This window comes from Anolis carolinensis, chromosome 1 (assembly GCF_035594765.1).
Source record: "Anolis carolinensis isolate JA03-04 chromosome 1, rAnoCar3.1.pri, whole genome shotgun sequence".
Taxonomy (NCBI): Eukaryota; Metazoa; Chordata; class Lepidosauria; order Squamata; family Dactyloidae; genus Anolis; species Anolis carolinensis.
The window spans coordinates 47,732,409-47,750,569 of NC_085841.1; the positions used below are offsets into that span (position 1 = coordinate 47,732,409).

An 18,161-nucleotide genomic window follows, 5' to 3' on the forward strand; every position below is an offset into this window, starting at 1 on the left:
CTATGGTAATGGTTCTGATTTCTGGGCCATTTAGATTTTACAGTGGACGAAGCATAAACATCAGCGTTTGCCATGTATATGTATGAGTGTTACAATATGGAGGTGTGCCCCAAGGTTATTTCGCTTCTTCCACCTGACCTATGCGCTTTCTTGTCAGTCCATAAGAATTATCCAGACCATTTTCAAATGACCACTTCAAAGTGTCGTACAGGTACATCTAGACTGCTGTATCATTTTCCCAATTGACCTTTCAAAACCCATAGTGCAATATCAAGTTTATGCACAATGATGAGATAGATACAGAGGGTGTGTGTGTGTGTGTGTGTGTGTGTGTACACACACACACACACACACACACACACATACTATGAAGATCTAAAGTTTCAATCCCATGCTCAAATATCTGAGAATAAGCTCCATTGAATTCAGTGGAACTCACATCAGAGCAAACATGTTGTCAGATTGCATGTGCCATTGAAAGGAATAAGCATTCAGCAATTTTGCCACTTTTAAAAACATAATCTGGTTAACTGTGTAAATACCATAGCATGGTGAGTAACCATACTGTAGCACATACCTTTTAGAAAAGAAAAAATCATCAAAAAAAATAGTAAAAGCAATGGGAGAGGGAAATTGTTCCACTCTTCGCTAATAACCTAACATGATCCAGTTGGGGTGTGTGGCCAACCAAATTCCATAGAGCAATCACAATAGCAAGAAGCATTTCATCTTGGGGAAAACATTACATTGCAAAATATTGATCTCAGACAATAGGATCTCTCAGCAAAAGAAAGAGGCATGTAGCAAATTGAAAATGCGGGTGTTCTTATTGTACACGCTCACATATACAAACATGCAAGACTAGTATTGAAAATGAAGCACATGGGCATAAAAGGTCTAGATACTTTTTTGGGTTTTGTATTATTCCTACACGCACACCTTCAACTTAAGTTATTGAACAATTATTTCCAGTGCTTAGAAAAGCTGCTGGCGTGGCCACTGTGCTTTTAAAAAGAAGGAATATTTCTAAGCTTCCATTTTGTTCTTTTGAACTGACCTAAACCTCCTGGATTCATCTATAGTTTGGAACATATAGCTATCAGATTTCATACATTTCCTAAACATTGGGGTTCAGTGTTTGGCTCTTAAAATGTGCTGAGATGTATTTAAAGATAGCCATTTTAGGATAAAAGACATTTAGAAGTGTGCACATTTAAAAATATATCTTTGGAAATACAAGTTTTGTAAGAAATTCAAAAATTAGGGGGGGGGGGATTTCATTAGGTTACCATCTTGATAAAAAGTTATAAAATTCATGCTTCCCAAGTCAATACACAAACCAGGATGCAGTTATCCTTTCATATGCCTACCTGTCAAAATATTGCATTGCAGTCTTCCAAACAAAAATGTGCACAAAAGTGTCTATATTATTAAAAATATACAAATGCATTAAAGGGAATTGTTTGCAAAACAAAACATGTATACTTTGAAAAATTATATTATATTTGAAAATCATAAACTCTAGAGGATGAAACTAACTCAAGACTGGAAAGCTTTAAAATGAAGGCAAACCTAAATTGACAGGTTTCTTCATTCCTGTCAAAAAACAATTTCAAAGAGAAATGTCTGTACAGTTTTATTAAAAAATGGAGATGAATGTGGGAATGGGACAGAAGAGACATAAAAACAAACACACACCAAACTGGTACAAATTGGGAGTATATACGTATGTCTTTCCTGCTTCCTATACCTGAAAGTTTTGACTTTGCACTAGCATAACACAGCATTGTGGATCTGTGGAAATCTCAGATAGTATAGCACAGAAAATCATCCATTGAATCTTTATTCTTAAAACCAAATTGCAAAATGTGGAGGAAAGGAGGCTAGCACAAGTGAATATCTGAACTTGCAGACTGAAAGGTCCCAGGTTCAAATCCTGGGCGCCCGCTGTTAGCTCCAGCTTCTGCCAACCTAGCAGTTCGAAAACATGCAAATGTGAGTAGATCAATAGGTACCACTCCGGCGAGAAGGAAATGGTGCTCCATGTAGTCATGCCGGCCACATGACCTTGGAGGTGTCTACAGACAACGCCGGCTCTTCGGCTTAGAAATGGAGATGAGCACCAACCCCCAGAGTCGGACACGACTGGACTTAACATCAGGGGAAACCGTTACCTTACCTTTTTATAAATTGAGGTCAGATTTGAGGATTTGAATTATGGATACTGATATAATCCATGGATAAGTTGAGAATCATGCCATACAAAAGGGAAAGCACCAATGCTCCCTTTGGTCCTGCCTCTACCATTTCCTTGCCCAGGCATTCAGAAGGCTAAGAGCAACACCATGGTAGTGATTAGTGGTCCTCAACCTGTGGGTTCCCAGATGTTTTGGCCTTCGACTCCCAGAAATCCTAACAGCTGGTAAACTGACTGAGATTTCTGGGAATTGTAGGCCAAAACACCTGGGGACCCACAGGTTGAGAAACTGGATTAGAGGAAGTTGTTGCTTCTTTTAAGTCTATCCGAGATGGACTGGGCTCTTGACTTTTCCCACTCTACTCAGAATGGGAGGGCTCATTTTTTGACAAGAGTTAATATACATTACTCACGTTGACCCAAGGATAAGTTAACTCAGGTTTATGGACTGATTTTTTACTATAAAATGTGTAGACTTATACACAGGTATACGTACAGATATATAGAGAGTACATTTGACTATCTGAGCACAGCACATTCCATATAGTGCTTTATTATGTGGAGACAGTTAGTGAATGGCTTGTAGCCTCCTCATTCGTAATAGGAGATAAATGTAGAGGTTGCCTGTGCTCCTTAGAGACTAGGATGTGGCAGAACCTCTGCCCTGAGCTGCCCAGAAAGTCTTGTAACCATAGGAACAGCAGGGATGGCATGGCCTAATGAAGCTGTAACTGTCAGGCTTGGAGAATGAAGGCCCCCCCAGAGATTTTCAGGTCTTGAAGAACAGTGCTGTGGCCATTGTGGGAGTGGCCCATAGATATTATAGCAGTGGAGCAAATATTCATGCCTCACGCTAGGGCTGATGTGTATCCCTCTGTAGCCCACTATTTTCATGGCCTACATCATATTCTGAAGTTCAGAAATAGGGCACATAGCGTAATAATGACTCATTAAAATAAATAGGACTATCAAGAAACTGTAAGAACCATGTCTTAGAGTAAATCTACACTATAAAATGAATGCAGTTTGGTGTCACTTTAACTGCCATGGCTCAATGCTATAGAATCCTGGGAGCTGTCATTTTGTAAAGCCTTTAGCTTTCTCTGCCAAATTGTTAGTGCCTCGCCAAACTACAACTCTCCAGATTCCAAAGCACAGGGCCACGGCAGTTAAAAAACTGAATGCACCCTTAGTGGCTGAGCACATGCTTTGTACATAAAATATCCCAAGTACGATTCCCTTATTTAGAGTTAGAGTTAGGGTTGGGGAAAAATCCCATGTGAAACCCAAAACAAACATTACTAGTCATTGTCAACAATATTGGACAAGATGAAGCAGTGGCCTGATCCAGTGAAAGGCAGCTTCCTCTGCTCTTATATAAATATCCACAAAGGGTGAACAATTTCAGCCTGTCCCAAAAAGTGTAGTGCTCCTGAAAGATGCTCATACACGAGTATGCCAAATTTAAAATAGTACTCCAGTTTACAAAATAACAAGATATATAAGCTAGTGGAACAGAAAGTTTCTGCTACTTTCAGGCTGTGAGTGTGCAGTCTACTTTCCAGAACAAAATAAAGTTTTCCTTAGATATGGAATCCTAGTACTTCAAACAGACAGTTCAGCAAAGCCATTTCCTTTAGTAGCTAATGACTTGTGGAGAACTCATCAGGTGGGGAAGGATCAAAAGCTACACTTTGCAGTGTGCCATTGATGTTTTTACCTACCACGTGAATGACCAACTTAAAAGTGCATTCTCAATTGATTCTTGGTTCTGTAATTGTTAATCGCCATCTAATTGTCTTTGGCTTTTAGCAATCCAAGGACTGAACGATTTCCATTCCTCCATCAGTTATTAACAGCTCTGGTTTAATTGTTGGGTGGTAACTCTGGAGACCAAGGTTTGAATCCACAGCCAGACATGGAACCTATTAGGTGACCTTGGGCAAGCCACACTCTCTCAGCCTCAAAGGAATGTCTTTTAATCAAATCTTACCAAGAAAACTTTGTGGTAGGTTCACCCTACAGTCACCATTGGTCAGAAACTTCTTGAAAAGCACTCATGAACAACAGCAACAAAGATTTTGCAAACTCTTGAGTCTATCCACCCATACTATGGTTTTCCTTTTTTCCTACTACCATAATGTGGTTTTCCTCTTTTCTTACTTTGCTGAACATTATTGTATATTCTAGTGACCCATGTGACAATGCCTTCAATTCAGTCATTTTGGTTTTTATGGAGAGTTGAGGCTTGATTTGCTCTAGGGCCTTTTTTGTCTGCATCATATTTGTCTATAAAGTATAGTAAACCCATTGGCCTCACTACAGTTTTAGATTTTTTTCTCTGCTGTGGTTTTTCTCTATCTCTGTAACTGTCATTGCATTCACATCTTAGGGAGTGGTGTATTAGTAGTAATGGGACTACTGGAGTCTTGTATGGCCCCAAGAGATTTTTTCCAACTCTAATATTCTCTCACGGCAGATCATCTTTGAAGGTGTTCGTGGTACAGGTTCAGAAGGAGATATTGCCATTGATGATGTCACTCTGAAAAAGGGTGACTGTCCAAGGAGGCCAACTGCCCCAAATAAAGGTGAGTGCATATCCTTATAACGTATGTATGCTTGCACACCAGATCCAAGGAAAGATTGGGAAAGTTCTGCATATTGACATGAGGAGGGATGTTAATTACTGTCTAAAGTGTGCATGCCTGCTTCATTTATTAGTAGTAGTAGTAGTAGTAGTAGTAGTAGTAGAGTTTATACCCTGCTTTTTCTCTCCCAAAGGAGACTAAAGTTAAAAACATTTAGGCTAACACTAAAAATTAAAACAGTATGTAAATTACAACCTAAAGCATATAACATTAAAACAGACTTAAATTTGATTACTTTATTCTGCAAAGGTGGAGGCAGATGGCAGAAATGCTATTTCTGAAGTGACCAGGTTTTAACCACTTTGTAACAAGTAATAATAGAATGTTTATTGTTCATTAAAATCTTTGCCACAGTAGAGTTATTTAGCCAAATGAGTTGGGGTTTTTATTAAAAGCACCCTAGTGATAAGAAGGGGAAACAGTAATTAGGAGTAATAGCCATAGGGTAAAAATTAGAACATCTCTGTAAATAAGTACTAACCTTTATTGAATGCTGTGTGCATCCCAAGACAGAGAGATCGTTCTAAAATTATGACGAAATCTTTCCTGAATATATCAGTTTGAAATCACTCTGCCTCCTGACAATCACAAAAGCACTTATACCAAAAAGAAAGCCAGTTTTTCATTAACTTTTATTGATATGATACATTCCAATGAGACTTGCATCAAAGATGATGAGTTTAGAGCTATGGTAAGTGGAACTCAGTTGGATGCTTCTGTTAAATAATATTTAACGTTTTGAGAGGCACCATTGTTCAATTTTAAAGGACATGATTTTGCAGACAGGAAGTCCCAGGAATCCCCCCCCCCAACTCCGCATGTAGAATGTAAGGTGAACATCTGTCAATACTCACTACTATTCTGAGTAACGAATAATAATATAGCTAAATGGTGTTGCTTGGTATAAAGCTGTTTTGCGTATTATGCCATTCTATTTTTTTCATTTAGTATATCTATATTGTCTCATGTCTAGTGGCTGAGGTAGTCTTATGTTTTCATAATACTTTGGATTGCCTGTTATGATTCATTCCTAGGATTCTCTCTATCCATTTAGCCAGTGGTACTCAAGCTTTGGTTCTCCAGGAGTTTGGGACTACATCTTTCAGAAGCTTAAGCGAGCTTGGTTAGTTGTAGGAATTTTGGGAGCTGAAGTCCAAAGTATCTATAGGACCAAAGATTGGGAAACACTGCTTTGAACTATCAGCTCATTCCGTAATTACCTATTTTGCAAGACATGAAAGTTTTATGTGACTAAATCCCTCTCTTACTTGTCCTACAGCGGTTGCCCTTCCAGGAAATGGTGCAGTCACCCACCACAAATCTTTCCTCTGTGGACCTCTACTTTTCTTCCTTTATGTACTGCTCAGATGATAGCAAGCAACTGTTCTACTCTTCAATCTAAGACATTCCTCCTCCTTTCCTACTTGGTCACCTCTGCTCCTCTTGCTCCCACTCCTCACTGGCACACCAAAGTGTCTGTATGTTACCAAAGACTAACAAGCATGACTACACCAAGGAGATCCAATTCAGAACCTGAAGGATTCCTGGAGGAAGTCATCATGTTTAAAAACCAAGCAAGTATGAATAAAAATAAAGACACAAGAGAAAGTGGGAGGAAGCAATGGAAAGAAGAGCTGTGAATAACAGAATGAAAAGGCAAAAGCAAGGATGAAAAAAGATATTTAAAAGGATAGATGAAAGGGGGCAAGGCCATGTTTCCCTATGAACAGTGAACAGGACTTCCTCAGGGAAGTGGGAACTTTTGTTTTAAACAAAAACAAAATATATTAAAGCACAAATTTCTACCAGAACAGTTACCTTCTTGACTGCGGAGCCACAGTTTGTGGAGACATTTTAGCACAGTGCTCACCTTCTGGATCTCTGTGTTATGACTTTTCCCTGATGGGCTCTGTCAGCCACCTATCTGCTGCAGCACCATCTCACCCTCATCCTTCCAAAAGAACATCCCACTCGTCTCCATTGGGGGCCACCCCCTCCTTGCATCCTAGTGACCATAGATCCTTGTCCCTCATTGCATGTATTCAGAGTCTCCATATGCATTTTCAAGACTCTCATGTATTTAATTGTCCATGTGCAATTTGCTTTGAATCATCCTTCACACCTTTGGGCGCCCAGCATTTGGCTTAGTAAAGCAGAGAACAAAACCTGTTGTGCACTGTGGAGAAGGATGGTGAAATTTGAGGCAAGCATAAGCTGCAGGACCAGCTTGTTGGCATCTTCCATCCTCCTCCTCCTCCTCCCCCCTTCAAGAGCTGTTCAACTCTTACCCTTTGCACTCATTTCTGTTCACTATCACACAGACAGATTGTCAAAATCCAGCACAGAGACTAAAACTAAAGGCCTCATGGTAGAGCACCGAAGCAAGATGGCTAGATGGTGGCATTGCAGTCAGTCGATGTCAAAGCCTGAACCTTGGAAGCCTTAAAGCAAGGATCTCCTTTCATTTTAATGTTAATTTATCAGCTTCTCATTCTCTTTGTGTAAGTCACAACTGCTACATTAAAAAATGCAGGGAGAATCATATATTTCTTTTAATTTTCTCCTGATCTCTCCCCCAGGTTGTCCTTATGACTTCTGAAATGGCAATACTTGCATGTTAATTGTGGTACCAATTCTTGGTATATTACTAATCACAGGGTGCTGATACCATGGTGCTTGGTTACCTATTTAAGGACAAACCAGCTGTATCTTGTTACGTGATGAAGTGGGAGACAGGTGAAGTCTTAGAAGTTTGGTGGTAATACAAAGAATCAGGGAGTGAAACATGCCAAACTCCTAGGAATTGAAATAGGCAGTGTACTCAGTTTCAAAAGGTGAAATCTTTGGATTTAAAAGAAATATTTGGATTTATTTAAAAAATAAATGCATACAGAGTTGAAGACTATATGATGTATGCTATGCTACCACTGTGAGAAAATAAATTATCCCAGGCAAGTCAGATTGTTACTTCCAGATTTGAGGTTGGCAATAGTGAGCCAACAAAATCTTTAGGTCTGATGCTACAGTTTTAAAGCCAAGTGGAATTGGTCAGAACATGCTGCCACAATGAGCTGCTAGGGGTAGGTCTTATCATCCCCTTCCTGTGATTACAAGCATGGAAAAGAGATAGATACCATGTAAGTATATGCATGACACAAATGCATCCATTACTCCCACATTGTGAATTGCATTTGTATTCCAGGATCTATTTCAGATTGTAGAATTCCATCATTGATCTATTTAGGTGTAGAATTCCCATTATCTTCCCAACTATATTCAATGAACAAGTTTGGGCTTCCCCAGTCAATAATAATTATATAGAGGGGGGAGATTAAAATAATGTAGATAAAAGTAAATATTGTGACCTCTCCATTATCAGGTATTTTTGCCACTATTCCACACATTTTTTAAAAAAAATGATGTTTTCAGAGCTGAGTTTATTGTTTTAAGGAAGCTACTGAAGTCCTAAGCAAGTCAAGCACATAGTTATGGCCAGATTATCTTCAGCACTTCCATGAAATTGTGTTTTCTCCTTCCAGTGGACATCTTCAAAACTTTGTACAGCTGAAAATGCATATTATGATTGGTATCTTCATTCTATGGGATATCAGAACAATATCTATGTTCGTATATATAGGTAAATTCAGATTTATGATATCATGTGTTACCGGAAATACACAATGTTATCATAGCTATAAAAGTTTTAGGAAAGGTGGAGATGGGAGCAAAAAAAGCAAAGGGTAAGGATGTGGTGATATTTCTATCTGAGTATATGGATTCTGGCAATGCATTTATAGCACCTTGGCATTTTCTTTAATCTAACATTACCATATCACTTAATCAGGATCTGGTTATATGATTTCTTCTGCCCAAAGGCATTTTTGCTGTTCAAAAGAACTAAAATCTATAGTTGTTTATCTCTGTTAAACTAGAAGCAAGCTCTGACAAAGAATTCAGTCATGTCTTTCAAAAACAGGATGCTAATAGTGAAAAATGGATCATTAACCAAAATAAAATACATATACAATATTGGTGCAGAAGGAGGCACAAAAAAGGAGAGGGGTCTTAAACATCTAATATTTCCATTAATGAGATTTTAAAAATGAAGGCTGCATCACCTTTTCTTCTGATCACAGGGTTCTTAGAACCATTGGAGTTCTACCAGTACTAATAGGATGCCTTCTTGGTCTTTAGGCAAATCTCTTCCAACTTTTAGCAGGAACTAGTTTTCCACTTGGGACCCCTTCTGGTTCCATCCTTTTTTATGAAGTACAGCTGAAGCATCTTCCACAGAGTCCACTGTAAACACTGCACAATAGATTCATGAAAATGTTTAAACCTGCCAGTAGGTGAGATTCATAATTTTTTTCAGGATCCAAACACTGAGCTATGTGTCCCCTATTTGGAGTCAGAAACCACAGTTTAAGAAGCCCCGAATTAGGCAAACAAGAGACACAGATCAAAAGTTTATCATAGTTACATTATTTGAAGACATTGGGAGAGATCTTGTAGAAGATATGATTGCATGGTTGGGCCTAGCAAACCTATCCCTCCAGCTTTCCAAGGTTTTGCATGCATCTGAATCTGTCCTCAGAACAGGGAGAAAATACTGATCTTGCAACCCGCTCAATATCAGCTTTATTATGTGAGCATGAGTCTATGTGAGAATGGATGAAAGAAGTGCCTATTTACATGGAAAGACTAGATTGTCCTGTAGGGATTGACCAAGTATACCACTATCAGGTATCTACCAATGAGAAATCGGCCTTTTAATCATCCTCACAGAAGTCTCAGGGAGCCTCATGTGTAGATACCTGTCTCGTGTTCATTCTCTTTCCTTGCTATGGCTTAGAAGCAATTGGTTACCTTTTCTTGGGGAAAAAATGTTTTCAAGTGCCTTTGCTTGTCAGAAATATAAAAGTGAAAGGTGTTGATCCAGTCAGTAGGAATCTGCTATTGCTATGAGTGAATTTCTCAGAAATACAAGACTGCAGCAGTGGAAGGAGAGAAGGAATTGCTCCCATCTCCCGGTTCTGAAGACAGGAGCTATTCCATCAGCCAAGTGACAGCACTGGATCCTGCCCAGAATGAAAGATTTCATGACATTGACCAGATTACTCACAGGAGGAACAGAGTGAGCTAGTACAGCAGTAAGGACAACTCCCTTATGCAGGACAATGTAGCGTACTTGTAGAACCTGTCAAGGATGAGCTCATGCTGAAAGCTAAAAAATGTTTGCAAGTTTCTATTACATGCAGTATTAGGCCCAATTTTTTAAAAGAAAGTGGTTTTTCTTTTGATTACCTTCACAGAGGAGAAAACATTTCCTACTGATTTCAAGTAGATAGGTAATATTCCCTTTCTAATTTGGAACAGAACGTACTCTGGGAACAGTGCTATGTCAAGACAGCATCATTCCCAGGGGCTTTGTGGGAAGGGAAAAACATGCTAAAGAATTCCTCTCTGCCCCATTGCCACAATGAAATCACAAATATTCTCTTCCACAGCTTTGTAGGGAAACAAATAGTTTCCCAAAAGAGAGGATTTTTCTCTAGACACTTGAACATTCAGACCTCCCAAGTAAATGTCAGGTACTTCAGTGAAGTATTATCAACCACTTAGGAATCAAAAGCTACTTACAGCCTAATAGCTGTCAGGTGTTGTGCTGTTATTTAGAGTACATATAAAATTATCATTCTGATTCATCAAAGTGGCCCTTTTTTCTGAATATAAGAAGCTTAGCACCCAGGTCCCTAGACATGTAAACTTTTGAAGATAAAACCAGATTAAAGGAGTGCTTTGGCTGGTTGTAGTCTTGCGTAATTGGCCCTCTCTATTGTGATGAACTTGTCACATGAGACATTCCTTCCACCTCAGAAGTGAGGCACACAGCTGCCTCTAAGCAATCACTATGAATACAACTGTAAATATAGGTTGAGCTATCCTGGGAGGTACTACAAAAATAAGAGCTGCTATTATCTTTATCAAAGTATCTGTTGCACGAGATGCAATAAAATCAAGAAGGCATTCCAGTTAAAGATCAAAGCTGTGTGGGTGGGTATCTGCAGAATATTTTGTATGTTCACATTCTTACATTTAAACATTTTTATCAGAGCAATAAATAAGATATGCTGTTAAAAATGGTAATACAGTATCTTGAATAGTGGGTCTATTTATTACAATTTATTTATTACAATATTTATATCCCGCCCTTCTCACCCAACAGGGGACTCAGGGCGGCTTACAAAAAACACATATATAAAAGTGTACAGTGCACTATAAATCAGTTAAAAAATAATTATTAACTTACATCAGTATTAATAAAACACATTATCTGTCCTAACAGTTAAATACAGCTTCCAGATGCAGAGGACATATACAAACTTCCATGTACTGAGAACAAGCATATTACCATCTTGATTCAGCAGTGGACCTCTGCCTCGGAGTGTGGTGGAAGCTCCTTCCTTGGAGACTTTTAAACAGGCTGGATGGCCATCTGTGAGGGGTGCTTTGTGCTTTTCTTGCATGGCAGGGGGTTGGACTAGATGGCCCATGTGGCCTCTTCCAACTCTATGATTGTTTCATATGGTTTCAAAGCATATCTGGTATTACAGTTGAAGAGTTACCACCAGAATTGATAGATCCTGGATCAGAAGCAGCAGAGATTTTTACATTCAACATATGTATACAGATGCCCCCTGTAAGTTTGATTTTTACTGCTATGCATTTGTTGCCTTTTGAAAAATAGTACCTCATTACTTTCTGTGCTTGTATTGTCAAGGCAGTCTAAGGATTGTATTCCCACCAGGTGAAATAGAATGTATTTCTTATATGGAATAATTAGTTTCACAAAACTAATCAAAAGAGCAGACAAGATATTATGTGATTTATCTAACCAATGGAAAAAGGTCAGAGGAATGAATGAGAAGGAAGGGGTGATTTTAGAGTATTGAAATCTGGGTGTTTGTAGCATCTGACTAGGGGAAATGTATAATTTCATTGGCGTGGTTGTCTCTCTTCCTGTCATTATAGATATATCTTAAACATGTAATATCAGTTATTCCTAAGGAGGGCCACTTTAGCATGGTTCCAAGGACATCTCAATAATTTCTATAGAGCTATATCATCAATGACAGATACAAATACATTTTTATAACTGAACAGGTGAAGCGATCAGAATTTAATGTCTGATTTGCTACAATACAATTGTAGCTCAGGTGCACCTTATATAAAGGATGAGAGATTTCAGACTAGATAAGTTAACCAATATTCTTCAATAGACATGAAGTCGTTTATCTATGTAATCCCTATTTTAAAGCTTACATGACATTGCTCAGGCCTTATGGAGGTATTCATGTTGTTGAGACCTGGATTTATTCCACTCTAGTATAATGGAAACATTCAAAATATGGAACCCTTGTTTGCCTCTATCAGAATCCTCTAATCTGCTGCTTCCGTTGACTTCCTACTCTCATAGTCGGTCATTTTTGCAATTTATGCTTCTTTTCTTTCAGTTACATGGAGCACATTGTAACCAAAACCAGCATGCCAAGAACAGGACTGGCATCCTCTGTATAGGACCTGCCAGTCTTTAAAGTGCTGTCTCCGTGTTTCAGTGTTTTCCATTTGCCCTGATTGGCCTCAGATGATGTTTAATAAATGAGCATGACATTTACAGAGAAAGATCTCCCATAGTGCCTTGGAAAATTGCATTTTAACAAGGGCCAATTATGTTCTGTGGTAACTGCAGGCTAGAGACTTTGGTTATCACAGGAAGCTTACAACCCTTATCTGTTTGGCAGCAAAAGAGGAAGGCAAAGGCATCAGAGTGCTCTTGAGTTTTGCCCCAAACAGAAAGCCAAGCCAGGGCAGCCTTATGTTTGATGCAAGGCCAGGAGGTGGTTGCTAATACATATATAAAATATGTGAATTAACATGTAAGAACAAACAATTATATTCTTGTTCACTCAGGCCTGGTTGTTACTGGAAGCAAAGTCTAATCCTACTGGTAGTCCTAAATAGATTTACCAGTTCTTGCATGGAGAGTCAACCTTTAGGTAAATATCAGATTCATGTGTCTGTTCAGTTTGGGACTATTATTAGGATTAAAGACAAAAGATATGGATATTAGACAACAAGGATCTAAGATAACAGAAGTAACTGTAGCATGTTAGATTGCAGTAGCAGACCATAATACAGTCAGCCCTCCACATTGGGGTTAGGGGCAAAGGACCACCCTGAAAGTGAAAAATTGCAAAAATAAAAATAAAATGCTGGGATTTTTTTTTTTACATTAAGAGAAGACCTCCAGGAGTGTCTAGGTCTTCCAACTCATCTCTATGGTTAATTTCCTTTGAAATCTCCAGATTCACCAGCATGACTGAAGGACATTTACCAAAAAGTCACAACAGAAGATCTAGCAATTCCCAGAGAGCACATTTTTAATCAAATCTGTGAAAAGTCACATCCAAAAATTCAAAAACAAAAATGTGTGTATGTTCCAGTTGATGAAAGATGAAATGAAGACAGTTTAACTATTTAGCAGGTAAATTGATGGTTACATTGATACAACATTAGGTTCCTAGTTATGAGCAGACTTTGTTTTATCCTGCCACTGGTATACTACAGCCCCAAATAGGTTAATGCCTAAGGCATAGCTCAATTGTAGTCCCTCTCATCCCCAAACATCAATAAAGGCCAGTTCCTTGAAAAGTCATGCTGTAGCATTAGAACACCAATTCTTGCTTTCGGTTTCATCTGTCCCAGTCCTGCTTAAAGCAAACTGTTTTCCTGTTACGTGGAAGAGCCAGTCCAGGTTGTAATTCATTTTTACCACATGTTAAACTTGCAAAAGCTTGGTATTTTAGATTAAAATGGCTTTTCCAGACTCCATACTTTAAAATTAATATAATAATCAGAAGAACATCTTGTTGGTATCTATTGTGGCACAGTGTTATAGATGTGACCATCAGTGGTACTAGTTCATTATTCTAAAATCCCTTTCTGTAGTATCCATCCTGACCTCAATTACCCAATAATGATTATTATCTAAGCATAATTCTGTATAAAAATATAGATATATACACACTGTCACAAAGGCCAGGGGTGTTATCTTCCTCAAGGAGTAGCCATTTGTCACGCAAAGCTCCGAAGGCAATGAGTTTAAGGATTAACACTGTTCTCTAGAACAGTATTAATTAAACGGTGCTCCATGCAGTCATGCTGGCCACATGACCTGGAGGTGTCTATGGACAATGCCAGCTCTTCGGCTTAGAAATGGAGATGAGCACCAACCCCCAGAGTCAGACATGACTGGACTTAACGTCAGGGGAAAACCTTTACCTTTACCCTAGAACAATAATGTAGGAATAGGAGGAACAGAATAATGTTTTTAAGGAGCTTTCTAAATATAAAATTTGTGAGGAAGCCATAGAAGGAAACAATACTTCCACTGCAATTACCACTTTCCCCAAAATCCAAGAAGTTTGTGGTCCAGGAATTTAGACACTAGCAATGCGAGCTCTACTGTTAATCAAGGAGAGGTTCCTTGATTCAAAGGAGTTATTATGAAAATGTAGCAAATTGTCATGCTTTATAAAAATGTCCAGAATCCTACAGCATATACTTAACTAAATATTTAACTTCTCCTGGCCTTACTTTTTTCCCTCTCCTAAACTTCTGATCATTGACAGGATGACTATCCTTCTCCCAATGCAATGAATTATAGTCTTATTTACTTATTATTTATTCATTGCATTTATATTCCGTCTTTCTCCAAGAGTGGGACCCAAGGCAGCTTCCAAAATAATTAAGTATTCACAATATAATTCTAAATTATGGTCGTAATGTCAAAATCATATTTAGTACTGTTCACGAATGCAAAACCATAACCATGTTATAGGGAGCTGGAGATCTGCCAATTGAAACCACATGTTTGCATAAAAGGTGCAGTGCTGTAGACTGATTTGGGATTGAAGAAAGGTTGTCAGTACTTTTGAGCACAGGCTCAACAGTGCAATGATCTGTTTCAGCTCACTGAATGAAGCTTTTAGCCTTCTCACCCACAAAATTGTCCTTAGTTTCCCATTCACGTTTTCACAAATTTTAGTTGTTGCTATTTGACAAGTAGTTGGAAGTCAGAAAACCCTTCCAGAACTACTGCCAGTCACTCAGAGGTTTACCAGTAGATCCAAATCTATCTTTTATTTACTTCTGCCTGCAACAGGCATTTAACAAGGAGATTCTTTATGATATAATAGCATTTGCACAGATTCTTTCACTGCTTGTGATTGTATAGGAAACTCGCTTTGGCTTGGTTCAGAATTGGCTTAGTGTTTTAGGGATAGAAATCTTAATTCCTTCATACGAGAACAATGCCTATTTCATTCTTGCATGCAAATCATATCCAAATGTCATGGGCAAGACTACAAAAAACCATTGCTTTCTTTGATAATTTTAATACTTCAGGTCTTTCCTGTGAAAAATGCTTTCTCAAAAATCATTTTTAACAGAAAATGGTGTATTTTGCACAAATAAACAAAATACACATGGGCAGACATGCTGTTCAATATCATAACCCTACCTCATGATGTTATGATTATGCGAATTCATGGTTATGGTCATTGAATCAATGCAATGATCAAAAGTCTTAAGCAACCTACTTTTCAAGTGATCCGACACACACACCCAGGTCCTGTCACAGATGCTTGCCACGTTTTACCCCTGGGAGAGGGCTGAGCACATCATCACTCATTGTCCTGCTCTCCAGCACTTCCCAAAAATCACCTGCAGGTAGGATTTGCAGGGGAGACATAGCTACATCATCATAGTCATGTCTTTGGTGCAGGATCTTGACTACTTTTCTCTGTGTAATCAATGTTTTTTGCACAAAAACAAGGGATTTGGGGGATATTTTTTTACAAAAAAAGTACTGAATTATGAAAAAACCTTATTGTGTTTGACTGTTTTCTTGTCAGAGTCTCATGTTTCATCACAGACTAGAAAATTTGTGAGTTTTCTTTTCATCCCTGGCATGAACCAGTGTTCTCAGTGAACATTCAGCAAAAAGCTTTATTTTTTCCAAGAGTTCTCTCATGGCTAATAATGTTACCTTGTGCACACAGATGCTGCTCCGTGTCCATGCATTAGTTTACTTCCTGCTCTGAAAACTCTGCTTTGGTTTGGTTTTCCATGCATGATTGACGTTGTAGGGAAAGGTGGGTACCATTCTTTTGTGGCTGGAAATCTGGCAGCATGAGATCATTTCACAAATTGTATGTACATTTTAAAAAGCTCAGGTAATTTCACAGCATTCAGTAGTAGGCTTATCAAAAGCAAGGGGTTAACTCTGAAGAATTGCAGTGCGTATGCCTACAAAGCATCTGGCTTTGGGCGGCTGGTCTGCTGAATGCTGATCAGGCAGTCAAAGAATCTCATTTAACATTCTGAACCAGAGAAGGATGTCGGGCGCATATGACACTCGATTCATAGTACAGTCAACCATTACAAGCTGGACAAATATCTATATTGAACCAAGTCATTATGAACTTTGGCACCGCCACTAATTATAGCTGCATATTCTGAACAGAGCATCTCTTTTTAACTTTGTTCTGTAGTGGTGATTTTCAGAATCGAGTAGAGAGGAAAGAATGGGTGTATATGTACTTGAGAATTTAACAACTATATTTCTCTGATGCCAAGGGCAACACCACTGTATAGAAATGTGCTGCTATACTAGGTGTATAATAAAGTATATCTGTTGGGGATGCTTTGAATGCGATTTCCTGCTTCTTGGCAGGGGGTTGGACTAGATGGCCCATGAGGTCTCTTCCAACTCTATGATTCTATGATTCTATAAATCCAGGGTATAAAAATGCAGCTGATATGGTGTACAGTATATAACCCCCCTGCCATTAATTAAGAGCCTATCAACAGCCAACAGATCAAGCTAGTGCGGTTTCTATTGGAGCTTTTGCCACATCTGCATGACCAAAGGTTGGACAAATAGCCAATCTGGTCCCTTAGAGTTTTATGTTTTTGAGAACCCCTCACTTTCCCACCCTGCAGTGGCCATATTTTTTTTTCTCAAAATCACTTCCTGTTTTTTTAAGGCTTGCGTGGACATAGTGTGCAGGAAAAATAGAATAAAATTGCATGGGAATGTGTCAACATGTTCAGTGGGACATCCGTCCCCTCCTTTGACCTTTGTGCAGATTACCAGGGTCCTACATAGGCAAATACAGCACAAAGAACAGCCTGTTGCCCAAGACACAGTTTGGAAAAATAGGTGAATGAATATTTAGTATAGTTCCTGCTGCTACTTGCATAAGAGAGATTATTACACTAAAATTAATTTTGCTAAAGGACATTTGCTTAGATTCCCACATTGAAATACCATACAAAATGTCATTGAGATTTTCAGCTTTGGATTTGTCTGTAAGTAATTGCTTGTGATCATTTAAACTTCACATTTCAGTCCTTGCTAGATATTTTTTGTGTTCTGAATTACCTGTTTTTACACCTTTTACACTTTATGCATTTCTTCTTATAATCGCCAAACCATATCAATGGAAAGAATGTCTAGTATGCCCCTTTGAGCTCATTTCAGATTTATGTGCAACGTTTCACATGTAGTTTGACAGTACTTGCATTTTAGTTTTAAGACAGCCACCTTAGCCAAAAGACATTTCTGAAATTCAAATACTACATTTCCCTGCTCTTAGAAACCAAAATGTTCCTGAGAAATACATGTGTTCTATTTTGAGACTTGATCAGAAATAAAGATAATTTTAATTTTTCATGATTTATTTTTATAGTTTAGCTTTTGTTTTTCCTTTCTAGCTCAGCATTCAAATTTGGATCACATTACACAGGTCCATACAATGTTCAATAATGAAATAATGAAGCAACTTTGGTTTGAGAAATCAAACGTATACCATAATTCACAGAAAGAACATTTAGCTCATTTGTTCCTTTCCAAGCTTCCTGGGGATTTAATCCAACACATATGATGCATGAGAACTCAGGTTTTACTCTTTCCAGATTTCAAGCAAGACTCTTGACTAGCTCTAGCTGGAAATGACTTTCTGATCTCAAAGTAGTATCTCATTACTTTGAAATTCTTGATGGTCTCCCATCTTATTAACCAAGCCCAACCCTGTGTAGCATCTGAAATCAGTTAATATCTGACACATGCTGGATATTACAGTAATTTGATGAATCCTGTTATAGTTCTCAAAGCCATCAAGTGTTTGTACAATTTCTTTGTAGATCAGCAGATCAGTTTCATCCACTCAAAGTAGTGGCAGAGGTAATGG

At 38.4% G+C, this 18,161-nt stretch overlaps 1 protein-coding gene across 3 annotated transcripts in view; it reads left to right on the forward strand.

The window, feature by feature from the left end:
- mdga1 (MAM domain containing glycosylphosphatidylinositol anchor 1) overlaps window positions 1-17,647 on the forward strand; it is a 380,665-nt gene extending 363,018 nt beyond the window's left edge. For all 3 annotated transcript variants that reach the window (XM_008125164.3, XM_062973681.1, XM_016990606.2), the window contains 2 exons: window positions 4,677-4,785; window positions 6,125-17,647. In XM_008125164.3, the coding sequence (XP_008123371.1) occupies window positions 4,677-4,785; window positions 6,125-6,216 (201 nt within the window). In that variant the 3' untranslated portion in view covers window positions 6,217-17,647. The remainder of the gene's footprint in view (window positions 1-4,676; window positions 4,786-6,124) is intronic.
- The last annotated feature ends 514 nt before the right edge of the window (window positions 17,648-18,161 follow it).